The sequence below is a fragment of the Mandrillus leucophaeus genome, unplaced genomic scaffold, assembly GCF_000951045.1.
Source record: "Mandrillus leucophaeus isolate KB7577 unplaced genomic scaffold, Mleu.le_1.0 Scaffold40, whole genome shotgun sequence".
NCBI lineage: Eukaryota > Metazoa > Chordata > Mammalia > Primates > Cercopithecidae > Mandrillus > Mandrillus leucophaeus.
Genome location: NW_012104254.1, coordinates 6,609,651 through 6,632,908, shown reverse-complemented (window position 1 = coordinate 6,632,908; position 23,258 = coordinate 6,609,651). Strand labels below are relative to the sequence as shown.

At 40.6% G+C, this 23,258-nt stretch overlaps 1 protein-coding gene across 2 annotated transcripts in view; it reads left to right on the top strand.

Moving 5' to 3' along the window:
* Positions 1-23,258, top strand: part of ITGA6 (integrin, alpha 6) — a 40,201-nt gene that overhangs the window by 9,296 nt on the left and 7,647 nt on the right. For both annotated transcript variants that reach the window (XM_011991912.1, XM_011991911.1), the window contains 17 exons: positions 159-352; positions 821-909; positions 1,616-1,734; positions 5,201-5,299; positions 5,550-5,611; positions 10,303-10,463; positions 10,639-10,782; positions 12,530-12,645; positions 12,774-12,963; positions 13,055-13,138; positions 13,236-13,315; positions 13,469-13,546; positions 13,634-13,736; positions 14,980-15,153; positions 16,819-16,917; positions 17,016-17,126; positions 17,224-17,322. In XM_011991912.1, coding sequence (XP_011847302.1) covers positions 159-352; positions 821-909; positions 1,616-1,734; positions 5,201-5,299; positions 5,550-5,611; positions 10,303-10,463; positions 10,639-10,782; positions 12,530-12,645; positions 12,774-12,963; positions 13,055-13,138; positions 13,236-13,315; positions 13,469-13,546; positions 13,634-13,736; positions 14,980-15,153; positions 16,819-16,917; positions 17,016-17,126; positions 17,224-17,322 — 2,002 coding nt within the window. The remainder of the gene's footprint in view (positions 1-158; positions 353-820; positions 910-1,615; positions 1,735-5,200; positions 5,300-5,549; positions 5,612-10,302; positions 10,464-10,638; positions 10,783-12,529; positions 12,646-12,773; positions 12,964-13,054; positions 13,139-13,235; positions 13,316-13,468; positions 13,547-13,633; positions 13,737-14,979; positions 15,154-16,818; positions 16,918-17,015; positions 17,127-17,223; positions 17,323-23,258) is intronic.

Here is a 23,258-nt window from a genome sequence, read left to right as displayed (position 1 = left end):
ACAGGCTACCTTGGTTTTTAAAAAATGCTATAATTGAGTCATAAATTCTGGAGTTGAGGGCCTTTCTATTATATCTCTCTGTAACCTTAGTACCTAGACTGGTGTTGCTGGTATGTTAGCTGTTGGTTCATGGCTCTTTCCCCTCATTATGTTTTTAGGTGGCAAGATATAGTTATTGGAGCCCCACAGTATTTTGATAGAGATGGAGAAGTTGGAGGTGCAGTGTATGTCTACATGAACCAGCAAGGCAGATGGAATAATGTGAAGCCAATTCGTCTTAATGGAACCAAAGATTCTATGTTTGGCATTGCAGTAAAAAATATTGGAGATATTAATCAAGATGGCTACCCAGGTAGATAATAGATTATGAAATGGCTGTGATTTATAGATAGATTATTTGATTGTTTAAATAATAGCACTGCTGGGCACAGTGGCTCATGCCTATAATTCCAGAACTTTGGGAGGCCGAGGTGGGTGGATCACCTGAGGTCATGAGTTTGAGACCAGCCTGACCAACATGGGGAAACTAAAAATACAAATTAGCTGAGTGTGGTGGCACATGCCTGTAATACCAGCTACTCCCAGCTTTGGGAAGCTGAGGCAGGAGAATCGCTTGAACCTGGGGGACAGAGGTTGCGGTGAGCCAAGATTGCTCCATCGCACTCCAACCTGGGCAACAGGAGCGAAACTCCATCTCAAAAAAAAAAAAAAAAAAGCCAAACGAATAAATAATAGTGCTTATGTCATCTTACTTTAAAATATTGTACTGGAGTGTTTCTAAAGTGTTTCTTAAAATGTTAAAATGTCATGTTGTCAACAGATATTGCAGTTGGAGCTCCATATGATGACACGGGAAAGGTTTTTATCTATCATGGATCTGCAAATGGAATAAATACCAAACCTACACAGGTAACCACATAACCTGGATTTCTACAGCTACAGTCTCAACTTTTTGCCCTGTAATAAAATATTTAGGTTTAAGTGACTTTTCACACAAATTTTATTTACAAATCCACAATAGTATAGATTTTTAAAAAATGTATTACTAGAAGATACCTTCAGAAAATATAAATGCAATTACTTGCTTGTTCTAATTGTAAAATTTCTTAGATATCTAAGTTAGGAATCAAAGTAATCCAAAGCAAAAGAATGTTATTCTACCCTGATGGCATAAAGAGAGGAGATGTGATATATTCTCTTTAGTAGCGTAGTAAATAGAGATGAAACTGGGCAAACAAAATAGATTACTGTAACTACATGGAGGACGTAGATACAAAAAATTAAAAATTTCTTTTGAGAAAAATAAGACTTGTAGGGAGGGTAGGGAGATTTGGTTTGAAATGGCCTGACTGACTTAATACAATAAACAAGCTCATCAGAAATGGGGTCTTTTATGCTTTGAGAGACTGTGTAAATCAGATGACTTTTATGAAATTAAATGTATGAAGTGTTAGATCATGTAGATATTTATGACTCGTATATAATTTCATATAATTTACTTATAAGTGAACTCTCAAATTCCAGTTCAAAAGAAACTTATGTGTCTTTTTCAAAGCATAGTTAAGAAGCTCATGTTGCAAGCATAATGTCCATTTGGATGACCTCTGTATTTCAGGTTCTCAAGGGTAAATCACCTTATTTTGGATATTCAATTGCTGGAAACATGGACCTTGATCGAAATTCCTACCCTGATGTTGCTGTTGGTTCCCTCTCAGATTCAGTAACTATTTTCAGGTCTGTTATCTGTGATTTTAGTGTTAAGCATGTTCTATAATCAGGTTACACTAAAATATTGACCTTTTGGGTTGAAATTTGTCATACTTACACTTCAAAGGTTTATATGAATTGCAAAGCTATTTCTTTGTCTTTTGAAGGTAGTAAACAATGTAATAAAAACCTGTTTTCTAAAATCTTTTAAAGTACTTGAGGAAAACAGATCCAATTTTGATGAAAAAACAAAACACATATAAAACATGACAGTACAAAGAACATACAGAAGGAAACCCCCTATAATTCACCATGCATTATTAAACTCCAAGATCTTGATTTCTATTTTTATTTTCTGTGATTGTACCATGTATATTTAACAAAATTAAGATCATAATTGTGCATAATTTTGTAACCTGCTTTTGTCTCTTTAGAATACATAGTGGACTTCTTCTATGTCACTGAGTACTTTTCCAAAATGAAGTTAACAATTGTCTATGAGGCATCTTCTGACTGGTTCAGAGCTTATTTAACCAACTGCTGGGCTCTCACTGGATGGTTACATTGCTTCACAATTTTTTTTTTGCCCCCATGATATAAAAAGCTGTGGAAAACATTCTTACTTTTGTTTATATCCTTGATTATTTCCTTATTATAAATTCCTGGATGTGAAATTGATATATGTGCTTCAAGTCTTTTGATTCGGTTTCACCAAGATGACCTCCTGAAAGGGTGTGACATTTCCCATCAGTGGTGTTTGAGTCTCCCTTTAACCAGTGCTTTCATCACTGCTGGAAATCACCATTAAAAATTGGAGGGGTTTTTTTTTTGTTTGTTTTTTAATTTTCAAAAAGTAGCAGGTTCTTCTTATTATTTTTTTTAAGTTAATAGGCCGGGCGCGGTGGCTCATGCCTGTATTCCCAGCACTTTGGGAGGCTGAGGCAGGCGGATCCACGAGGTCAGGAGATCGAGACCATCCTGGCTAACATGGTGAAACCCCGTCTCTACTAAAAATACAAAAAATTGGGCACGGTGGTGGGCACCTGTAGTCCCAGCTACTCGGGAGGCTGAGGCAGGAGAATGGTGTGAACCTGGGAGGCGGAGCTTGCAGTGAGCCGAGATCGCACCACTGCACTCCAACCTAGATAACAGAGCGAGACTCCGTCTCAACAACAACAAAAAAAGTTAATAATATAGAATTATAGAAAGTACAGTACATTATTCCCATCTTCCACAAAACTTTTGAGCATCTCTCTACTTTTAGAGTATCATCAAAAGGCTACACTGTAACTTCTGCTGTCTAATCTGGTTTTTATTTAATCTTGGGATATCTCTTCCTTGTCAATACAAAAGATGACCTAACTTTAGTCAGTTAAATGTTTGCCTCTGTCTATGTGTAATTGATATTTTAATATCCTTACTTTCGTGTCCTCATAAGTAGGTTGACTGTCAACCCTGTACACTTGTTCCCTCTTTACTTGCAGATAGTATGAAAGTAAAATTCAACAACCCTTTGATAAGAATAGCATTAACCTCCCCTTATTTTACAAATGAGGAAACTGAGGCCCAGGACTTGCTTGAGCTTTTAAGTCTGGAGCCTGAGAGACAGAATGTAGCACCTAAATCTTCCCGACTTGAATCCTGGGCATTTTTTCTACTAAATCGTACTAACACTTTAGGGTAGTGTAAATAAACACCAATTTTAAACATGAGGCAGCCAAGCCAATAAGACTTATTTTCTATGTTAAAAGACATAGTTTTCATAATTCATGTATACTGTGCCCTCAAAATTGTGTGTTGTATGTTTAAAAAACAGAAATTAAAATATGTCCTAGGCAGAAATGTCTGTTAAAATATTTTGAAATTTATGCCACCCTAAAGCATTAATACTATGATATGTAAAATACTATATCTGTGGCAACTGATTTTAAAATACTTGTGAATTTTTACCTTTTAAATATGCTTTCAAACTGTAAGAATGTATCTAGTTAGTATCTTAGCACCTAGCAGCTGTCTAAATGTAAAATAAAAACAGAGTGATAAACAATAAAGGAAAATAGAAAAACAGGGAATGTGGGCAGTATTTGACCCTTTATTGGCCCCCACCTTCACCATGAATGGACTTGTGCTCTCTCTAGCCTACCAACAGATTGATTCCAGAAGTTTGAGCTAGTTGTTTGGGATTTGGAATGCATTTTCTTATAGAAACACTGTTCTCCAGAATGGCTGGGTTTACCACAAGCCCACCAGAGTCAGCCTAACTGAATCCACGTGGTAATGAAACCCCAGGCCCATTCTGAGTTCTGGTGGCGAGCAATGGAGGTGGGCCTCCCCACCCACTAATACCCCTCAACCCACTGCATACCTGCATTTCTTGTGCCTGTGGCAGCAGTTGGGCCATAGACCCCTGGAGACCCCTGTGGCTGCTGGGAGCAGGGCAGCCAAAACATACGAAAAGGTATTTTCAGACGTGAACCGTAGTAGGGCGTGGAATTGGATCCCAGCTTCTCAAGTGTTTGCGGGGCTGCAGTAGGCAGCACAGAGGTGGGAAGAGGTTTAAAAGTTCAAGTTTTTGCTTGCAGAGATACCATGTGGGTAGAAAAGTTGTCAATCCTGGCAATAGGAAGGCAAAGACTGAAGGTTGTGGGTGGGAGACTCCGAGGGAGGCTGAAGAGAAGGGCAAGTGTTTATACGATGGAGACGCTCAAGTTCAGGACTGCCTGTATTAATTCACGTTTTGTAGACACGCTGATCATGAGCATCTCAGGTATTAGGTGTATATTGGTGTAATTCTTCCAGAGGGTATGTTGGCAAGACTACTCGTAATTAAAAATGCACATATTCTTTGACTCTGAAATTCTGCTGCTGGGAATTTGTCCCACAGATAAACTCAAGTGTGTGCATAGATGATGTTTGTGAAAGCAGAAAGCTCAACAACATGAATGTCTACCAATTAGGTACTGGTTAAATAATGTTACACTGATACGGTGTAACGCCATCAGGTGTGAAAAACAATGAACTAGATCTATGTGTATATATAGGACAAGACCTCTGAAATGAATGAGAAAAAGCCACATACAGAAAAATGGCAATTAAGTTCCCATTTAGTTGAAATTATACATATATTTTAGTATTTAATTTTAGATAATTTTAACAGAAACTGACATGTGTCTGGAAGAACATACAAGGCTACTTGGGTGTTTGGGTAGGAATGGAGACAAAGTATTTAAAACTCTGAAACTCCTACATGTTGCACATGTACTCATAAGTGTGTATGTTTTTAAACAAATATTGTATAATGAGGCTGTGCATTATATATATTTATATCTATTAACAGTTATTTTCTTCAGCAATGGGGGAAAGCGTCACGTGTATTTTTTTCCTGTGTCTTTAAGCTGTGCTGGGCAGCTAAGGATGCCATCTAGTATGTGAATTAGTCTCACATTCAAGGTAACAAGAGGCTAAGCTTGTTTTTCACTCCTTTGGTCTTCAGATCCCGGCCTGTGATTAATATTCAGAAAACCATCACAGTAACTCCTAATAGAATTGACCTCCGCCAGAAAACAGCGTGTGGGGCGCCTAGCGGGATATGGTGAGCGTCTCTCTGTCTTGGTGGGATCCCCCTCAGTTTCCCACCTCCACTTCATGATGACTCTGTTGTCCTGAGGAGCCCCAGGGAAGATGTCGGGAGAGCTGGGCAAAGGGAAGAGGGTCTGTCAAGTGTTTCTATAACATGTTGATCATCAGTGGGCAGTGGGGGGATTGAAGAGCTAGGGAACATGTTGGGTTTTTTCCACTGCAATAATGGATCTTTTAAGAAATATGTGTTTGATTTTATTCAGCCTCCAGGTTAAAGCCTGTTTTGAATATACTGCTAAACCCGCTGGTTATAATCCTTCAATATGTAAGTACCTAGTACCTTTAAAATATGTGTATTTTCTGTCTGCCAGGTTGAAAGTTCTGCATAAATCACAGAAAAATAAAACTGTAGTGGCCAACATGGGTCTGTCAATTCTTGTGTAAAGAATTAAGTGTATATTTTGTCTCCCTTGTAATCAGGAGGGCACAGCACAGTGAGGGAGGAAAAAACTCCACTTGGTCGCTGCTTGAGTTTTCCAGAGCAGATGGTTTAGGACAGAATGGCTTGGAAAAGTACTTATTTGCCACCACAACCGTTTCCTCCGTTTCTGTCTTTGAAAAGCAGTGTGGAAAATTGATTTTGTGGTTGTGAGGTGGTGGGTGGTGGCTGGTGGTTGTGAAAGGGCAACGGCATGAGCCAGAGCACGGCACAGGCTCGCTGCCAGGCTGCCTTCTGTTCCCCACGCCTCTCCCTCCCAGAACACCCGCCCTGTGTCTCAAGAGCAGGCCCCTGGGGAATTTGCAGGCCAGCCCTGAGAGGTCAGAGGCCTGGTCTCAGCTTTGATGCTGACTGGCCCTACAGCACAGGGCAAGTCCCTTAACATTTGAGTTTGTTTTCTCATCCGTTCAGAACAATACCTAATAGTCATTAGGGCATACAGTTGTGCTGGAGATGAACTGAGAAGACATGAAAAGCAGTTTGTCATTTATTAGATACTGTTCTGCTTCTTTTCTTTGTAATTCAAAATAAGATTTTTAAAATTAATTTTTGTGGGTACATAGTAGGTGTACATATTTATGGGGCAAGACAGGATTTTTGACAAGAATTTTGACACCGTTAATGATGCTCTTTAACAATAGTGGCCGTAGTAAGCTCTCCTCTGGCGTGTTTTAATAGCAGCCACACTTCTTCAGCTGTGAGTCACCTGACCCCTGGCTCCAGAGTCAAGGCCAAGGGCATAGGAATTCCAAGAAAATCTTTTCTCCAAAGAGGAAAGTGAAAAGTATGAGGAAATTCTCATCCCAGGTCTGGCCATGCTCCTGGCAGTTTGGGATACTGGTGTACTGTATCTGCCACCAAGGGACACTTTGTGAAGACCAAGGTCATTCTGTCCTTTGATATGGTTGTTAGCCTTTACGATACTATGAGGTAATGAGTCCTCTGAAGTGTTCTTTCTGTTATCTAAAGTAGTACTGTTTTCTTTCTTTAAAAAGGTGTCCCTTATAATATTCCAGAATGTAATGTAATTCAAATAACCTTAAAGTTGTTGCTTGAAACAGGAAAAAAATAGCCACATAAGGACTAGGGTTTGCGATGGTGAATCCTCTCACACGTCACAGCTCTGTTCTTAGCTGTACTCTAATTCTTCTTTAATTTTATATGAAGTTTTATGTAACACTAATGAATGTATCTACTAAGGCAACAGAATGAAGATACTGACCTGTGATAAAGTTCAATGAATTAAGAAAAGGAACAGTTTAAATAAATGTACTATCTTTAATTTTTTTTTAAGTCCCCGTTCACCCGATTCTTACTGTCATAAGCTCACTTAGCCTTCATCTTTCCAGATTTCCAGCTGTCTGCAGGTGGTTTCTCCATCTCCCCATCTGTGGGGTCGTCTCCTGCTGTGTGGTCTCTCCACGGGACCTGCAGACCTTGCACGAAGCATTCTTAGAGTGGACGGATTATGACTTCGTGCACAGGGGGAGCTGTGGCCTTTTTGCTTTGCTTTTTGACGCAGCCGGCATTTTGTCGAGTGTAGAAAGCAATTCTTTGTGTGACTTTTAATGACAAGAAAATGTGTTCCGTGACTCTTCAGGATCTATCATCCTTTCAGTATCATTTGTGTTATTTTTACCCAAATGCCATACCTTATACTACCCCACTTGGATAACAAGCCCTTTGCCAGTGTTTGAAATGAATTAGAGAGACCAGAAGAAAACAGTGATTCTTTGACTAGGCAGCCAGAGAAAAAGGGGAAACATTTTTATTCTATTCTGATGGCCATTTTTTCAAACCACTCTCAGTTTGACTGTAGATGTGAAATCTCATTAGAGCACTCCTTGTCTTCCCCCAAATTAATGACCTGTATAAAATATAGACTTTCTTCTAGCTGTAGTGCAGCACTTGATGCCATGTGTATTACTTTTACGTTATGTAGCTACTCCATTAACCAAGTGTTTATGGATGGCCTATTATGGGTGAAACTTTCCTTTGAAGACATTCAAAGAACATTTGCTTTCATTGCTTTTACGTCAACAGTAAATTCTAAATGAACTCTAAGACAGAACTTCTACAAAGCTACATAAGTTAATACATTTAAAATCTCCTCCCAGTATCCAAGAATGTGAGCTTATTGTTTGACCAGGCTGCTTTAACTCAGCAGTCCTCAGATGCGGTGTTCCATACATATAGATATCTATAATTGAGCCGTAATGAGTGTTCTACTTAGCTTGCCCCTCAAGGGGTCAGCAAAGGTGGCCTGCAAAGATTTTAAGATGATGTGGACTGTCTGGAGGGTTAGGGAAGGTTAGAGTGAATTTGGCAGATAAGCGGTTTTCCTGCACCCACACCTCCCATACTTTTGCTGTGAGGGGCACTCAGCGTGTGAGCCTTTATCTGGTTCATTGTGAAGCTAGCAGGTCACTTACAAATGGATGATGTCAAGGCTGCAGAGGGCCTAGAAAGGGGGAACATTCCATTTGGCAGCTGTGACATTTAAGAATTCTCCAGATGGACACAAAAATTACTATTGAAACTGTCAGTGTGTCTGAATTTTGGTCTGAATTGCTCACATTCAGCATAAGAATGTCACATCGTGTGTGTGTGCATGAGTGTGCAAGTGGGGAACCCATTTCTTCCACTTCTGTTCATTTGTTCTGTATATGTCTATCAGGTGTTGTGCTAGTTGCTGGGGACTGTGGTGGGGAATAAGACTGATGGGGTCCTTGTCCTTGTCCTCAGCTTTGCCCCACTGTGGGAGAGAATCAGGAAATCACAGCGTAGTGGGTCTAGGTGTAGAGACTGGAGAGATGGAATACTCTAGGATCGCGAGGAGAGGCCAGGACAGGCTTTCTGGAGGAGATGAGGTCCAAGCTGAGATTTGAAGGGGAAGGGAGGGCTTAGCCAAGCAGGCCAACCCTGCTGGGAGGTGGAAGGGGAAAGAAGGGAAAGACAGCTGGCTGAGGGAAGGAGTGACTCCTGCAGTGGCCAAGAGGCAAGTGAGACCTGGGCATCTAAGACCCTGTGGAAAGCAATCACCTTTTGTGTTTGTGATAGAGACTTAGAAGCTGGTGCTGCCTCTGTCCCTCTCAGTATGACCCCAAGCCTCCCCAGAAAAGGTCTCTTCCAACTCTAAAGTGAATATTAGAATGTGAGTTATTAATTTTCTGTGTTTTCTATAGCAGATTTTTGTCCTGGAGGTTGCCTTCTCCAGCCCTCCACACACTTTGGTTTGCTTTCCCTTTTGATGGTTAGTGAGTGCTTAATGAATGTAAGTAATTTAAGTATTGGCCCATGAAAAACACAGTTAGCAGCCACATCTAATGAACCAACAAAGAATGTGTTCTGAAGTCAAAAAATGAGATTCTGATCGTCCACATCCTGGCTTCCCTACAGGTTCTATTAGTGTAGGTTATCAAGAACAGGCTGTGCCTTCTAGCCCAGTGCAGGGTAGGCAGTTTAGTTGTAGGAGCTATATTATGCTGACAGGCCCTCTATCCACTCAAAAATATATAATTTACCTCTTAATTCTTTTTTATCTTTTTTATTATTATTATTATTATTATTTTGAGAAAGTTTCACTCTTGTTGCCCAGACCGGAGTGCAATGGCATGAATTTGGCTCACTGTAACCTCTGCCTCCTGGGTTCAAGCAATTCTCCTTCCTCAGCCTCCCGAGTAGCTGGATTACAGGCATGTGCCAACACGCCCAGCTAATTTTTGTATTTTTAGTAGAGACAGGGTTTCACCATGTTGGTCAGGCTGGTCTCAAACTTCTGATCTCGGGTGATCCACCCACCTTGGCCTCCCAGAGTGCTGGAATGACAGGTATAATTCACTGCGCCCGGCCTCTTTTATTTTTTAAGGTAAAGGTCTCATCCTACTGTTGAAAGACTTCTCCGTCTCTAAAATATATTATTCCTCTTTCTAGACAACTATCCTTTATCAGTGCTTCTTAAAACTTCAATATGTATAATAATCATCTGGTGATGCTGTTATTAATAACACAGATTCTGGTTCTGTAGGTGTAACTGGGCTTGAGGTTCTGCATCCTCACAGGCCCTCAGGAGATGCTGCTGTTCTAGAGAGACCTTTTCCAAATAGCAAAGGCACGAGGCCACTTGAATAAGCAGTGACTGTTTAAAGGGAGAAAATCAGTTTAGGTCCTCAGGGGGAGTGTTGGGTTTTTCTACTTATCCTTAGTGTTCTGTGGGTTCATGAGCTTCAGCCAGAAACTGATTCTTAATAACTGCTGAAAGGTTTTAACTTATTCTTGAGCTCCCCCAGGTGGCACAATGAAAAGTTAACTTTGAAACATTGTTAACAGCAAAAGGAAGGAAAAGACAGCTTGATTTGAACCATCACAGTTGTGTGAATGCATGTTACCAGGAAATTTGAAGAGAAACAACGGCAATGTTTTCTATAAGAAATTAAAATCTTAAAAGGAGTTCAATATGCTTGTGGCTGGATTGTGCATGAATGCACTTACATTAATATGATTTTAATTTTATCTAGCAATTGTGGGCACACTCGAAGCTGAAAAAGAAAGAAGAAAATCTGGGCTATCCTCAAGAGTTCAATTTCGAAACCAAGGTTCTGAGCCCAAATATACTCAAGAACTAACTCTGAAAAGGCAGAAACAGAAAGTGTGCATGGAGGAAACCCTCTGGCTACAGGTGAGGGCTGTGGACGGTCACATCTGTTTTATGAAGAGGACAGAAAAAGGTTATATGGTGATATACAGATTTCTTAAATTTATTCTAGCAACCTCTTAATCAATACAAAATCATTGTTTTGGAATTCCCCGATAGGATTTATACCCCCACTTAACTGTGACTGCATGCTTTTCAGGATAATATCAGAGATAAACTGCGTCCCATTCCCATAACTGCTTCAGTGGAGATCCAAGAACCAAGCTCTCGTAGGCGAGTTAATTCACTTCCAGAAGTTCTTCCAATTCTGAATTCAGATGAACCCAAGACAGCTCATACTGATGTAAGTCTCTCTGACTCTCATTTTGCCAAAGTTTTTGCCATTTATGGTGCTAAATCAAATGCCTTTGAAGGGAATAGAACTAGTGATTTGCTTTAAAGGCCGTTCTTTTGTGTTAATATGTTTTTAATGTATGCAAAGTTAGAGAAGACTTGTTTCCCAAATTAGCAATAAACATATAAAACATGAAATACGATTTGGGGCCAGAATGTATTTTCCTTCTCCATTTTTGGCCATTATAACTTATCGAGACTATAAATGGTAGAGCTTACATTCTCACACTGTTTCTCCGTTAGCTGTACGTAGAAAGAAAAATACATTGTGTTTTACAATTGAGAACACTGAAATACAGAAAGCAAATATATTGCTAGTCAGAACATTAAAATCAAGGAATAGCAAAATTCAGCAAAGCAAAAAAGTATTATTAGCATACAGTAGTCATTTAGTGCCTAATATAGCCTAAGTCATCTTTGGAAGAAAAATGTATATTAGATGGTCTGCTGGATACTTCATATGAGGTGGGGTCTGTTTGCTAGGGGTTTAGGATGGTTAAGATGCAAGGTTAGCCCGGGGAGCTATGACAGCTTGATTTGGCATTATGTTCTTGCTTTCAAAATCTAATTGATGATGGCCAGGTGTGGTGGCTCATGCCTGTAATCCCAGAACTTTGGGAGGCCAAGGCGGGCAGGTCACTTGAGGTCAGGAGTTTGAGACCAGCCTGGCCAACATGGTGAAACACCATCTCTACTAAAAACACAAAAGTTAGCGGGTATGATGGCGCATGCCTGTAATCACAGCTACTCAGGAGGCTGAGGCAGGAGAATCACTTAAACCCGGGAGGTGGAGGTTGCAGTGAGCCGAGATGTCTCCACTGCACTCCAGCCTGGGCAAAAAGAGTGAGACTCCATCTCAAAAAAAAAAAAAATGTAATTGATGATGAACGTCTGTCCACTCTGGGGCTCCTGGTACTGGTGCCTTACTGAGGCAGCTTTGCAGAAGTGAGTCCTCACTGTCTCAGGCTCAGGAGCTGATGCTTACATCTGCACATTGTCAGTCATTTTTGTCACCAAATATAGTTCCTTATATTTCTGTATATCTTTATGTGCTTTTGTTATTATCATGTTAATATTTCTTGTGTACATTCCCAGCTCCATAGCTAGAGATGATTTTCCTATTTATCAGTATGATTATCAAGCACCCATTAGCATGGTACTAGCATGCCGTTTGCTTACCTGACCTTAAGCTGTTTCCTCATCTCTACAATGGGAATCATAATAATAGTATCTTTCTAGAGGCCTGTCATGAGGATTAAATGAGTTAAGATATGTAAATCGAGTATTATAATCGTTGGCATGATCATTATTATTGATACTTCTTACAATAGCCCTATAAAGTTAGAATGGTGGTATCTGCACGTGACCTATGATGAAACTAGAACTCTGAAAGGTTAAGTGACTTGCTAGCTAAGTAAGGGGTAGAGCTGGGTTTCAAACCCAAATCTTTGTGGCTGCTGAGTGACACTCTTCTATATCACACTGCCACCATGCCCTGGTCAAAGTGTTCTTCAAACACAATTTTACTAAAGGACAGAATGGGAATTCGATGTGTGACAGAGTACATTTAAAGCTTGAATTCTGCAATGGTGATTGTCACACAGGGAAATGAACTGTGTGGAATAGCCAGTCACTTACATCGATGCCTTCCTAAGTCCTGAATGGTGTAAATTGACAATAGTTTCGTTTTCCTACAGGTGCACTTCTTAAAAGAGGGATGTGGAGACGACAATGTATGTAACAGCAACCTTAAACTAGAATACAAATTTTGCACCCGAGAAGGAAGTCAAGACAAATTTTCTTATTTACCAATGTAAGAATCGCTCTGTAGCACTAGCAAAAATGATTCTGGCTTCACGATAGCTTTGTGTTAAGAAAGTTTACTGGAAACGTATTGAGGACTTTGCCTTTTTGTTCTTTTTGTTTTTTTTTTTTTAATAGTCAAAAAGGTGTACCAGAACTAGTTCTAAAAGATCAGAAGGATATTGCTTTAGAAATAACAGTGACAAACAGCCCTTCCAACCCAAGGAATCCCACAAAAGATGGCGATGACGCCCATGAGGCTAAACTGATTGCAACGTTTCCAGACACTTTGACATATTCTGCATATAGAGAACTGAGGGCTTTCCCTGTAAGTATTGTTAGAGACCAGCTGAGAGGGAAAAAGCCAACACTGTGCGGCAAATGGGTGGATTGTGACCTAGTGCGTGTTTCTTTTACAGGAGAAACAGTTGAGTTGTGTTGCCAACCAGAATGGCTCGCAAGCTGACTGTGAGCTTGGAAATCCTTTTAAAAGAAATTCAAGTGTAGGTGATGCCTTCATGTACTATATTTTACTGTTTTAAATACCATTGCAGTGTCAGTACGCATGGCCTGTGTTAACAGCTATTTATATTTTTATAGGTTACTTTTTATTTGGTTTTAAGTACAACTGAAGTCACCTTTGACACCCCAGATCTGGATATTAATCTGAAGTTAGAAACGTAAGAGTTACATCAACCTCTCCATTCAGAATTATTTCATGAAAACATGGGCAGTCAATGAATTGGCCCTGATCTACCTCATAAAAGAAGTCTAATTGTAGTGAGAAAACTGACTGGTAAAATACAACCCTATTGTTTCCTTTTCATTTTCAGAACAAGCAATCAAGATAATTTGGCTCCAATTACAGCTAAAGCAAAAGTGGTTATTGAACTGCTTTTATCGGTCTCGGGGTAAGTGTTTGTGTTTAGCATAACAAATCAATGTTTGAAAGAACCATTTACAATCCTCACTAAAACTAGTGCTTTTTAATTTGACAGAGTTGCTAAACCTTCCCAGGTGTATTTTGGAGGTACAGTTGTTGGCGAGCAAGCTATGAAATCTGAAGATGAAGTGGGAAGTTTAATAGAGTATGAATTCAGAGTAAGTTGGAGCAGTTGGTCTTTTCATTATACCAAAAGCTGATCTATACTAGGTATGGTCTTGAGTATGTCATTTTAATAAATCAGCAATACTAATAAGCATTATAAATAAATCATCAGTTAAAAATTAGTTTGACAGCTTTTAAAGAACATACTGGCTTTTGTGAAAATTTCATGCTCCGGGATGGAGAACAACTGTCACTGTTCAGAATCCAGTTCAGTTTAGAATGCGTTATGATTTATTCTTTCCTCCTTTATAAGGTCATCTTTCTTATTGCTTGTGTTTGAAAGAATATTAATGTTATGCCTGCCTTTCACAAGCCCAGTTTTGTGGTGAATGTAGATTTGGTGTATGCCTGTAGGAAAGGCAGTGACTGGCTCTGAACCATTTCAGAGTAGGCAATCAGTGACTGTTAGTCCTGTTGAATAAACATAAACATATGGTACGGAGTCTGCTCGTAACTCACACATGGGTTTAGGTCTGTGGCTGAAATCACATTCCTGAAGGCATAGTGACCATTGTGGTGAAAGCCTCAAATGGCAAGCATGGGCCCACCTCTGACTCCAGCAGAATGAAGAGGCTGAATTCTCCTCTGTGTGTCTCTCAGCATTATAGACACAGCTGGGGCAGGCGGTGGTGGTGGTGGTTATGATCTCTATGCAGGTGCAGTTGGAAAAGAAGTCTTTGGATTCTGGAACAGTCTCCACACTAAGAGGGCTCTTACCGCCTGTGTTTGGCTTCTGCCGCAGGACGTCGCTCTGTTCCCAGCTTGGACTCTCAGATTTGTGGCTGTCCTGATGGTTTTGCAGAATCTCCTCTGGGACAGAGGCAGCTTCATTTTTGCAGTGGATGGGGTTTTCCAGAAGCAGGTTGTTGGTACACTGCCTTGGCCCAGGCCTTGTCATTGGCCAAGCCGGGTGGTTACAGGGCAGTTCACAAATCCACACATGATTTTCCCTGGGCATATGTTGAGAACATGGTATATCTGCTGATTCTGTTGCATACAGCAGTTGTTCCTAGAATGAGTTAGCTATCGTTTGTCCTTTGACCTTTTTGTTTTTATTTATAAAAATCTTTAGGTACAAGTCTTTATTTTGAATGCCCTATCTCTAGTCCAGTTTTGGAGCCTGTGCTTTAAGGATTATGCTAGATATTTTAGCTTCTTTCCCTTGGTAATAGGAGCTGCTACTTAAATTTACATTGAGAAGATTAGACTGAGATAATATGTATTATTTTCTAACAGGTAATTAACTTAGGTAAACCTCTTAAAAACCTCGGCACAGCAACCTTGAACATTCAGTGGCCAAAAGAAATTAGCAATGGCAAATGGTTGCTTTATTTGGTGAAAGTAGAATCCAAAGGATTGGAAAAGATAACTTGTGAGCCACAAAAGGAGATAAACTTCCTGAACCTCAAGGTATGTTGGTAGATTTATCTAATGTCTCCATAAATGCAAATTAGAGAAACTCACTTTTTGGGGGAAAATCATTACTGTCCTTAGGAAACTGGCATTCTGGCAGGTGGGTTTTTTCTTTGGTTGTCACAATTTCTCTTTTCTAGTTGAGTAACTGAGGCAGGCTGAGGCATTTTGCTGGTTAGTGACCATTATAGTACATAAGGCAGAGTCATTCAGTGTTTGGTGAGGCAAATGGCATTTTCTGACATCTCGTCATGACGCAGTATGTTACATAATAAGGAGAACTGGGGGATGCTCCTGGATAATAGTAGCTGCTATTACCTAGGGGCCAGCCAGTGTTCACTCCAAGTAGAACCAGACTCATTGGAAGAGATAATGGCATCTTAGCAAGTAACCTTGTAAAGCTTTTTATGCTTAGTTTTAAAATAGTAATTATTTACTGTGTACTTATTGTGTCTCAGGAACTATGCTAAGCATTTCGTTTGCATTTTCTCATTTCATTCTCTGGATGGGCCTATGAGGGAGTGTCATTATCCCCACCATTTTATAGATGAGGACATTAAGATTCAGAGAGCAAGTAACTCTCTCAGCCACTCAGGTGTTAAGAAACAGATTCCACATGCAAACCCTGCTCTGCCTGATGTCAAAGCCTGTACTCTTAACCCCTCTCTATACTGCTCCATGCTTAGATAACTGGCCTGTCATTTCTGTTCCAGTTCGATGAAGGTTTGTGTGTTTATTTCTTTTATTTTAAATTCTAAGGTGACTGGGTATGATCAGTGATCAGAGTTGATGGCTTAGCATGATCTTCTACTCATTAATGTTAAAAATCAAGATAATCCATTATTACTAATCTTTGTGCCGGGCGCAGTGGCTCAAGCCTGTAATCCCAGCACTCTGGGAGGCCGAGATGGGCGGATCACAAGGTCAGGAGATCAAGACCATCCTGGCTAAGACGGTGAAACCCCGTCTCTACTGAAAAATACAAAAAAACTAGCCGGGCGAGGTGATGGGCGCCTGTAGTCCCAGCTACTTGAGAGGCTGAGGCAGGAGAATGGCGTGAACCCGGGAGGCGGAGCTTGCAGTGAGCTGAGATCTGGCCACTGCACTCCAGCCTGGGCGGCAGAGCGAGACTCCGTCTCAAAAAAAAAACAAAAAACTAATCTTTGCTATAAGGAAAATGCAATTTTAAAAGTTCTTGTATGGCTTAGTTTTCATTGCTCTGCTCTGAATGAGCTATATAATGGGTGTTTTTCCTTCTTTCTCTGTTCTTGAGTGTCACTTATTCCTTCAAGATGTGCTGACCACCATGTTTTAGAAACAGAGCTGGAGGCTAGCGATACAGGAATATTTGATCTCTGATCTCAGTATGCCCACAGTTTGGTGGGGATACAGAGAAACAAAGAAAGCATATTTCTTTTTCTCTGAGTTTTTAGGTCAGAGTGGGAATGCATTACTTAGTCCTATGAGTAAATCAATAAACTTGAATTTAGAGTGATAATACTTGCTGGTTTTACACTTATTTCTGTGCCTTTGGCAGGAGAGAGGCAAATATTGTTGAGTGTGTGAATCTGGTACTGTTCAGGAGGGTATGCTCAAGAGGCTTGTATGGTAGCGACAAAGAATTATGTACATTGGAACTAGTTTGGATGTAATTTTTTTTAGGAGTCTCACAACTCAAGAAAGAAACGGGAAATTACTGAAAAACAGATAGATGATAGCAGAAAATTTTCTTTATTTGCTGAAAGAAAATACCAGACTCTTGTAAGTATTTTTCAAGAGCTGTGAATATTTGAGAGGATGAGGGGAAGGACTTCTTCAGAACAATGTCTTTTGATGACTATTCTTCCTTTTCTCTCTAGAACTGTAGTGTGAATGTGAACTGTGTGAACATCAGATGCCCGCTGCGAGGGCTGGACAGCAAGGCGTCTCTTATTTTGCGCTCGAGGTTATGGAACAGCACATTTCTAGAGGTATGACCTTGGCGTGAGGATGTCCCATGGAATTAATTTGCCTCTGCCTAGGACACTTCTCACTTCCCTAATGCATTCACTAACCGTCTCCAAACAGGAATATTCCAAACTGAACTACTTGGACATTCTCGTGCGAGCCTTCATTGATGTGACTGCTGCTGCCGAAAATATCAAGCTGCCAAATGCAGGCACTCAGGTGAGAGGTTCCCCAGCTTCATTCAGGTTCAGAACAGGTCTCTCCTCCTGATACCCCACACTCATGTCCTGAAGTGCTTTGGTGCTCATTTCCCTCGTAGCCCCATTATGGAGAAAATAGTGTCTTGAGGTACTAGCACTACAAGCTGTATTGTAATAGAATCATTGAAAAAAAGAAGTAAATCCTAGGGTCATCCAGTTCAGCAGTGCCCATGGTAGGTTTGAGAACTATTGGCTTAATTGAAAGAAGGGTATACCTCACAGCCTTCTAGAAACCTGTATCTTCTACCATCTCCAATGCTGCAGCCATTGGTGTAATGCCCCAGTGATGGCCCATGTCATGGCCAGCTGTAATTATTAGAAAAGATCTCTTCATAGCTGAATCCTGAGCTGAACCTTGTGAAGTAAGTCCCTGGTTATGCCCCTCAAACAAGTCTAAAATAAGTTCTGTCTCTTGACCATGGAGCAGCCTCTCAAATAATTGAAGGAAATGATCATGCCTCCTTGGATGTTTCTTATTCTTCTCAGAGCTTACACACCCAGCTCTTGAGTTGTGCGTCACATTGGGCACAGCCCAACCAGCTCCTGGTCTCTCCCTTCCTGGGCAGTGTGACTCCCACGTGGACAGAGCAGCTAAGGTGGGGTCTGCTTGTCCCACTTACCCTGGGGCCTTTACCTCTCAGCATCTCGGCACCACACTTCTGTCAGACCTACCTAGAATTTGGTTTTTCAAACCATTGCTGAGCAGCATGTTTGAATTTCCAGCAGCTGCTATTTTTGTGTTAGTGTTCTACTGAAACTTCCAGGTGTTTTCATCAGAATTTGTTGTCAAGCTGTGTTTCCAGTATCCTGTCCTTGAGCTATTTGTAAAAATCTAAATGTATGCCTTTAAGTGTATCCTTACATTTTATGTGATTTGCTTTCGGTCCATTGTTTCAGTTTGCAAAGTAACTTTGCATCTTGCTTCATCATTTGCTTTCTCAACTTTCTATCACTGAAAGTTTTAAAAACTGAGAAGCATATTCTCTCTCTTCATCCAGGTAATGACAAATATGTTGAACAGGACTAGTTGTAGAACCTTGCAGTGAACCAATAGTGAGGGGTTCCCTGTGGGAGTCTAGAACCCACAGGGACTTGTATAAAGATCTCAAGGCAGAATGACTGCATGTCATGGTGGGAATCGTGAATGGGAATATTTTGCAAAAGAGACTAGAGAAAGAAATACTGTGTGAATTACTGCTCTTAATCTGCCAGTCTACTTACGGAAATGTTCTGGCTTCAGTCATTTAACTAGCTGAAAATTCAGGGAGCCTCCCTAATCATTCTGTTTTCTGAAATATAGTGGTCCTTATAATTTATTATCCAAACAAGAATACATTTTTGTTATTTATTTTTTTGAGATGGAGTCTTGCTGTCTGTTACCCAGGCTGGATGCAGTGGCACAAACACGGCTCACTGCAGACTTGAATGCCTGGGTTCAAGCAATCTTCCTGTCTCACCTCCTGAGTAGCTGGGACCACAGGCATGCCACCACAGTTTTTTATATAGCCAGAGTCTCACCATGTTGCCCGGGCTGGTCTTTAACTCCTGGGCTCAAGCAATCCGACTGCCTCAGCCTCCCAAAATGCTAGGATCATAGGTGTGAGCCACTGCACCCAGCCTCAGGATACATGTGCCTGAGAAAAATGCTGTACTGGGAAAGCTGCTGGGATAAATGGTATCAACCAGCACTGCCCTGGTCTCTCCAGGACATATCAACAGGCATCATAAGGGACTTTCAGATAAACCACACCTTCCCTAAGGATCTTTTCTCTGCATCTATAAAGGCAGCAGGTATAGCTTTCTATAACTGTAAATCAGCAACTCTGAAAACCACTGAGATTTCAGAGCTAGACAGAGAACACTTCAGAGGGAAGGGACGGGACTAACATTAATGAAGCCTTAATAAAATGTCTACAACTTACTAGATACTTTATACTCTATCATTTAAACTTCAGAAGAATGCCAAGGGTAGACATTGTACTCATTTTACAAATAAGGAAGCAGACTCAGAGAGGGGATATAATTTGAGACCCTTGATTGAAACCCATAATTGTCTGACTTCAGGGCTTCTGTTCTTTGACTTTGTGACACTTGGTCCCCAAATCTCAAATTTAGATAAGAAAACTGAATCCAAGGAAAGATATCTCCCCCTCAGGGTCACTCTACCAGCAAGTAGAGCTGAGACCAGACCTTGGGTCTGATGTCTCCTCTTCAAGTGCTCTCTTCTGGAAGATGATGGCACTGGGGGCCCCGGTATCCAGTCTAATGACTGGGTCACAAATGAAAATTAGGTTATCTTGGGCATTTTATGTTCTTAGAGCCTGGAGAACTCATGCCTCCCAATGGGAATTGATGTCTTCACAAATTGGTAGATTTGTGAATGGGTTACTGGTCTCATATCTAGAACCCATGTCTTTTGAAAATTGAGACATTTTCTTAACTTCTAGTCTTCTGATACCTTTTCTGTTTTCTGAAATACAATAGCTCAGATGTCATATCTGCACATTTCTTTAGTAGTTTAAGCTGTAGTTTTTCTGGGCTTGAAGATCTGAGCTTAATTTGGCTTAAGAAAGCAAAAAAAAAAACAAAAAACAAAAAACTTTGTTTCTTTAAAACCCAACCAATTTCAAGAGTTTTGTGTTTACCTTTTAATAAAACACAGTTAAACTTTGGGAGCCCAAGGCAGGCGGATTGCTTGGGCCCAGGAGTTGGAGACCAGCCTGGGTAACATAGCAAAACCCCATCTCTACAAAAAAAATACAAAAATTAGCCAGGTGGGGTGGCACATGCCTGTATTCCCAGCTACTTGGAAGGTTGAGGTAAGAGGATCACCTCAGCTCAGGAAGTCGAGGCTGCAGTGAGCCAAGATTGCGCCACTACACTCCAGCCAGGACAACAGAGTGAGACCCTGTCTCAACACAAACAATAAAAAACACTTTTAAATTAGGATACTATTATAATGAAGTCAGGGAGAGCAGAAGTCACATAATTGAGCCAGGTAAGCCACGCTATATTTTAGCATCAATTAAATTAAATCCATCTTGTTAATAAACACCTATGAAAGGCACATGTATGCCTTCCCTGTGCTAAATGCTAGAGACGCCAAGTTGGGTAAGATACAGTGTCAATTGTTAAGAATGTCATGCTGTAGGAGACATAACCAGGAAAACATTGTCAAATTAGCCAAGGAAGTTGAGGTGGATTGTTTATTGGTTGTATTTATATGTCCCCATTTATCCCTAAAGAAGCAAGTAGAGAGTATCCAAGCTGTCAAATATATTTTTTAAATGACCATAAAAAGTGTGTAATTCTTCAGGGGAATAAGATTTTCCCTTTTGGCTCTAAATTCAGAGAACTTAAGATATGGATCCTTTTATAAGATGGCTTCTTATATGAGAAACACCAAGAGTGAATGATGTCCTTAATAGATAGTTTTGTAAAAGATACAAAACTATCTTTTGTTTTCACTGGGTGACTTCCTGTACTGAAGTTCAGTGAGAATAGTGGGTGGTACATTACAGAGTAATTTAGAGAAGGTATTTTGGCAGTTGACAAGCTAATGTGGTCTAAGCCTGCCCACTGGTAATCAAATTTAATGCATCAACAGAGCTTATATCTCTCTTCCCCTTATGGGCACATGGTGGATGAGCTTCACAGGTGTGTGTCATCCCCATGGAAATAACTACATTGTAATGAAACCAAAGGTAAGAAATTCTTTTTGGAGTTGTAAAGTTCTACAGTAGTTTCTATTCACCTATTCATCAGTAACAGTTGGTGTGACAAGACAGAACAGGGCTTGGAGCTCTAGGAATCACAGCCTGCCCTGTCTCCCATCTTTGGTCACCTGGCTCTATGGCCAGCTGCCCCTTGTTCTCAATCCCAGCTGGAGAATGACTGTCATACCAAAAACAAAAACAAAAAACAAAAAAACCTTCAGTTGACAGTTTAAGCAAACAAACAATAAAATCTTCCTGAATGGCCTCTCACTCTCCAGAACCACAGAGCACATCTGCCCTTTAAATATGTACCCAACCCAGTCCCTGACTTTGGTCCTCAGTCTTTGATGCCCAGTGAGTTGTTTAACAACATGTGGAAGTTCTGCTGTGAATGGTGCCAGGTCTGGGGCTTAGAGCTTCAGCTGGATTCCCATCCACCCTGCCACTTCAGGCTGCAAAATCAAAAAGTACTTTGCTCATTTGTTACAATGTTGGATCCCAACCATTTATGGGGGTGGCTTTCCTCTATGTCAGCTGTTTTAAAGACACTTGTGCACAGTGTCATTATAATAAAGCTGATTGCCCTTGCTGAAGACCAGTTTCCACTCTCCACTTCCAGATTTCCTGGAACTTATTCTTACAAATGAGGATGGCCCTTTCACATGACCGCCTTGCCCTAAGGACACACTGTATGCCTTCCTTGTGTTAGATAATAGGGCAACAAAGTTAAACAAGATACAGTTTAGGCTAATTGAAATCATCTATTTGGTTTATTTCATTGTAGTCAGCTTACCAACCACATAACTATTCTATTGCTTCACTGGTCTGTTGCTGTTTCTTCTTCCCTTCTTTGTGGATGTCCCTGTGCTGAACCCAGTAACCCCTTCTCTGTCAGGCGAGGAGGGAAGCAGAGGGGAAGTGAGCCACGAGGCCACCTTGGGGCTCAGAGCTTGTAGAAAACCTCACTTAGAGCATAACAGGAAACATGGTGGCTGATAAAGGTGTGTTATGCCTGCCTGTTACCGTCAGTATAATTGGCTAGATCTCAAGATGTGGTTGCTGTCTACTGAATGTTTAAAGAAAAGCATACTGCTTTTAAGTATTTTCTGTAAGTCAGGTGAGGTTGAGAAACTGTTTCCTAGAAGTGGAAAGGGAAGTACTTTGATGAGAGATTTTTTAAAGAAGAACACCACTGCATAGAAGTATCAAAGCACAGTGTAGACATAGCAGCATCCAGGGTTCAATACGGACATAGAATATTTGACTGAAAATGCTCCTCAGAAGTTAAATGCTCCCCCTGAGTTTTGTTTCCCTTTATTTTACATTCTGTTAATTCAGAAATATCAGAAACTTCAAACCAGTAGATCTCTAATCAGTGTCGTTTACAAAATCATGTTCACAGTAATCACCAGGTCTTTAGCATGTTTGGAAAAATAGTTCCTGGTATCACAAAAGTTCATTTGCATTCTACACCCATGTAACTGAGTTGTTGGAATTGCCAGAAGCAGCTTTTTAGGTTTCTGAGTAAACACTATTTCTATTTAATTGGTATTTGCAAACTATCCTATGTTTAGAGTTTAAGCTTCTCAGCAGGAGCAGCAACTTAAGCGCTAAGCTGCCTCTGAGTGGGTCCAGGGTCTAGTTTGTTCATATACCTTTTTATAGAAGATGGCACCAAGCCATTTCAGGAAATGTTACTGTTTATGAAGGTCTTTAGTGTGATATCCTAAGAAAAAGGTAAAATGGTGTCCGTCAGTCATGCAGCCCCATCCCTACTCTTGTATTTCACAACATCTTTAAAGTTTGAATGAGAAAATGTTGGCTACTTGTGCCTAAACTGGCCTTTTTCTTTCCATTGCTGAAAATTAATTAAAAGAAAGTATAGGCCAGGTGAGGTGGCTTATACTTATGATCCCTGCACTTTGGGAGGTCAAAGCAGGAATCACTTGAAGCCAGCACTTTGTGACCAACCTGAGCAAAACAGCGAGACCTTGTCTCAACCAAACATTTAAAAAAAAATTAGCTGTGCATGGTGGCATGCGCCTGTAGTCCCAGCTACTTGGGAGGCTGAGGTGGGAGGATCACTTGAGCCTGGGAGGTTGAGGCTGCAGTGACCTGTGGTCACACCACTTGCACTCCAACCTAGGCAACAGAATTAGAGAGTGAGACCCTGTCTCAA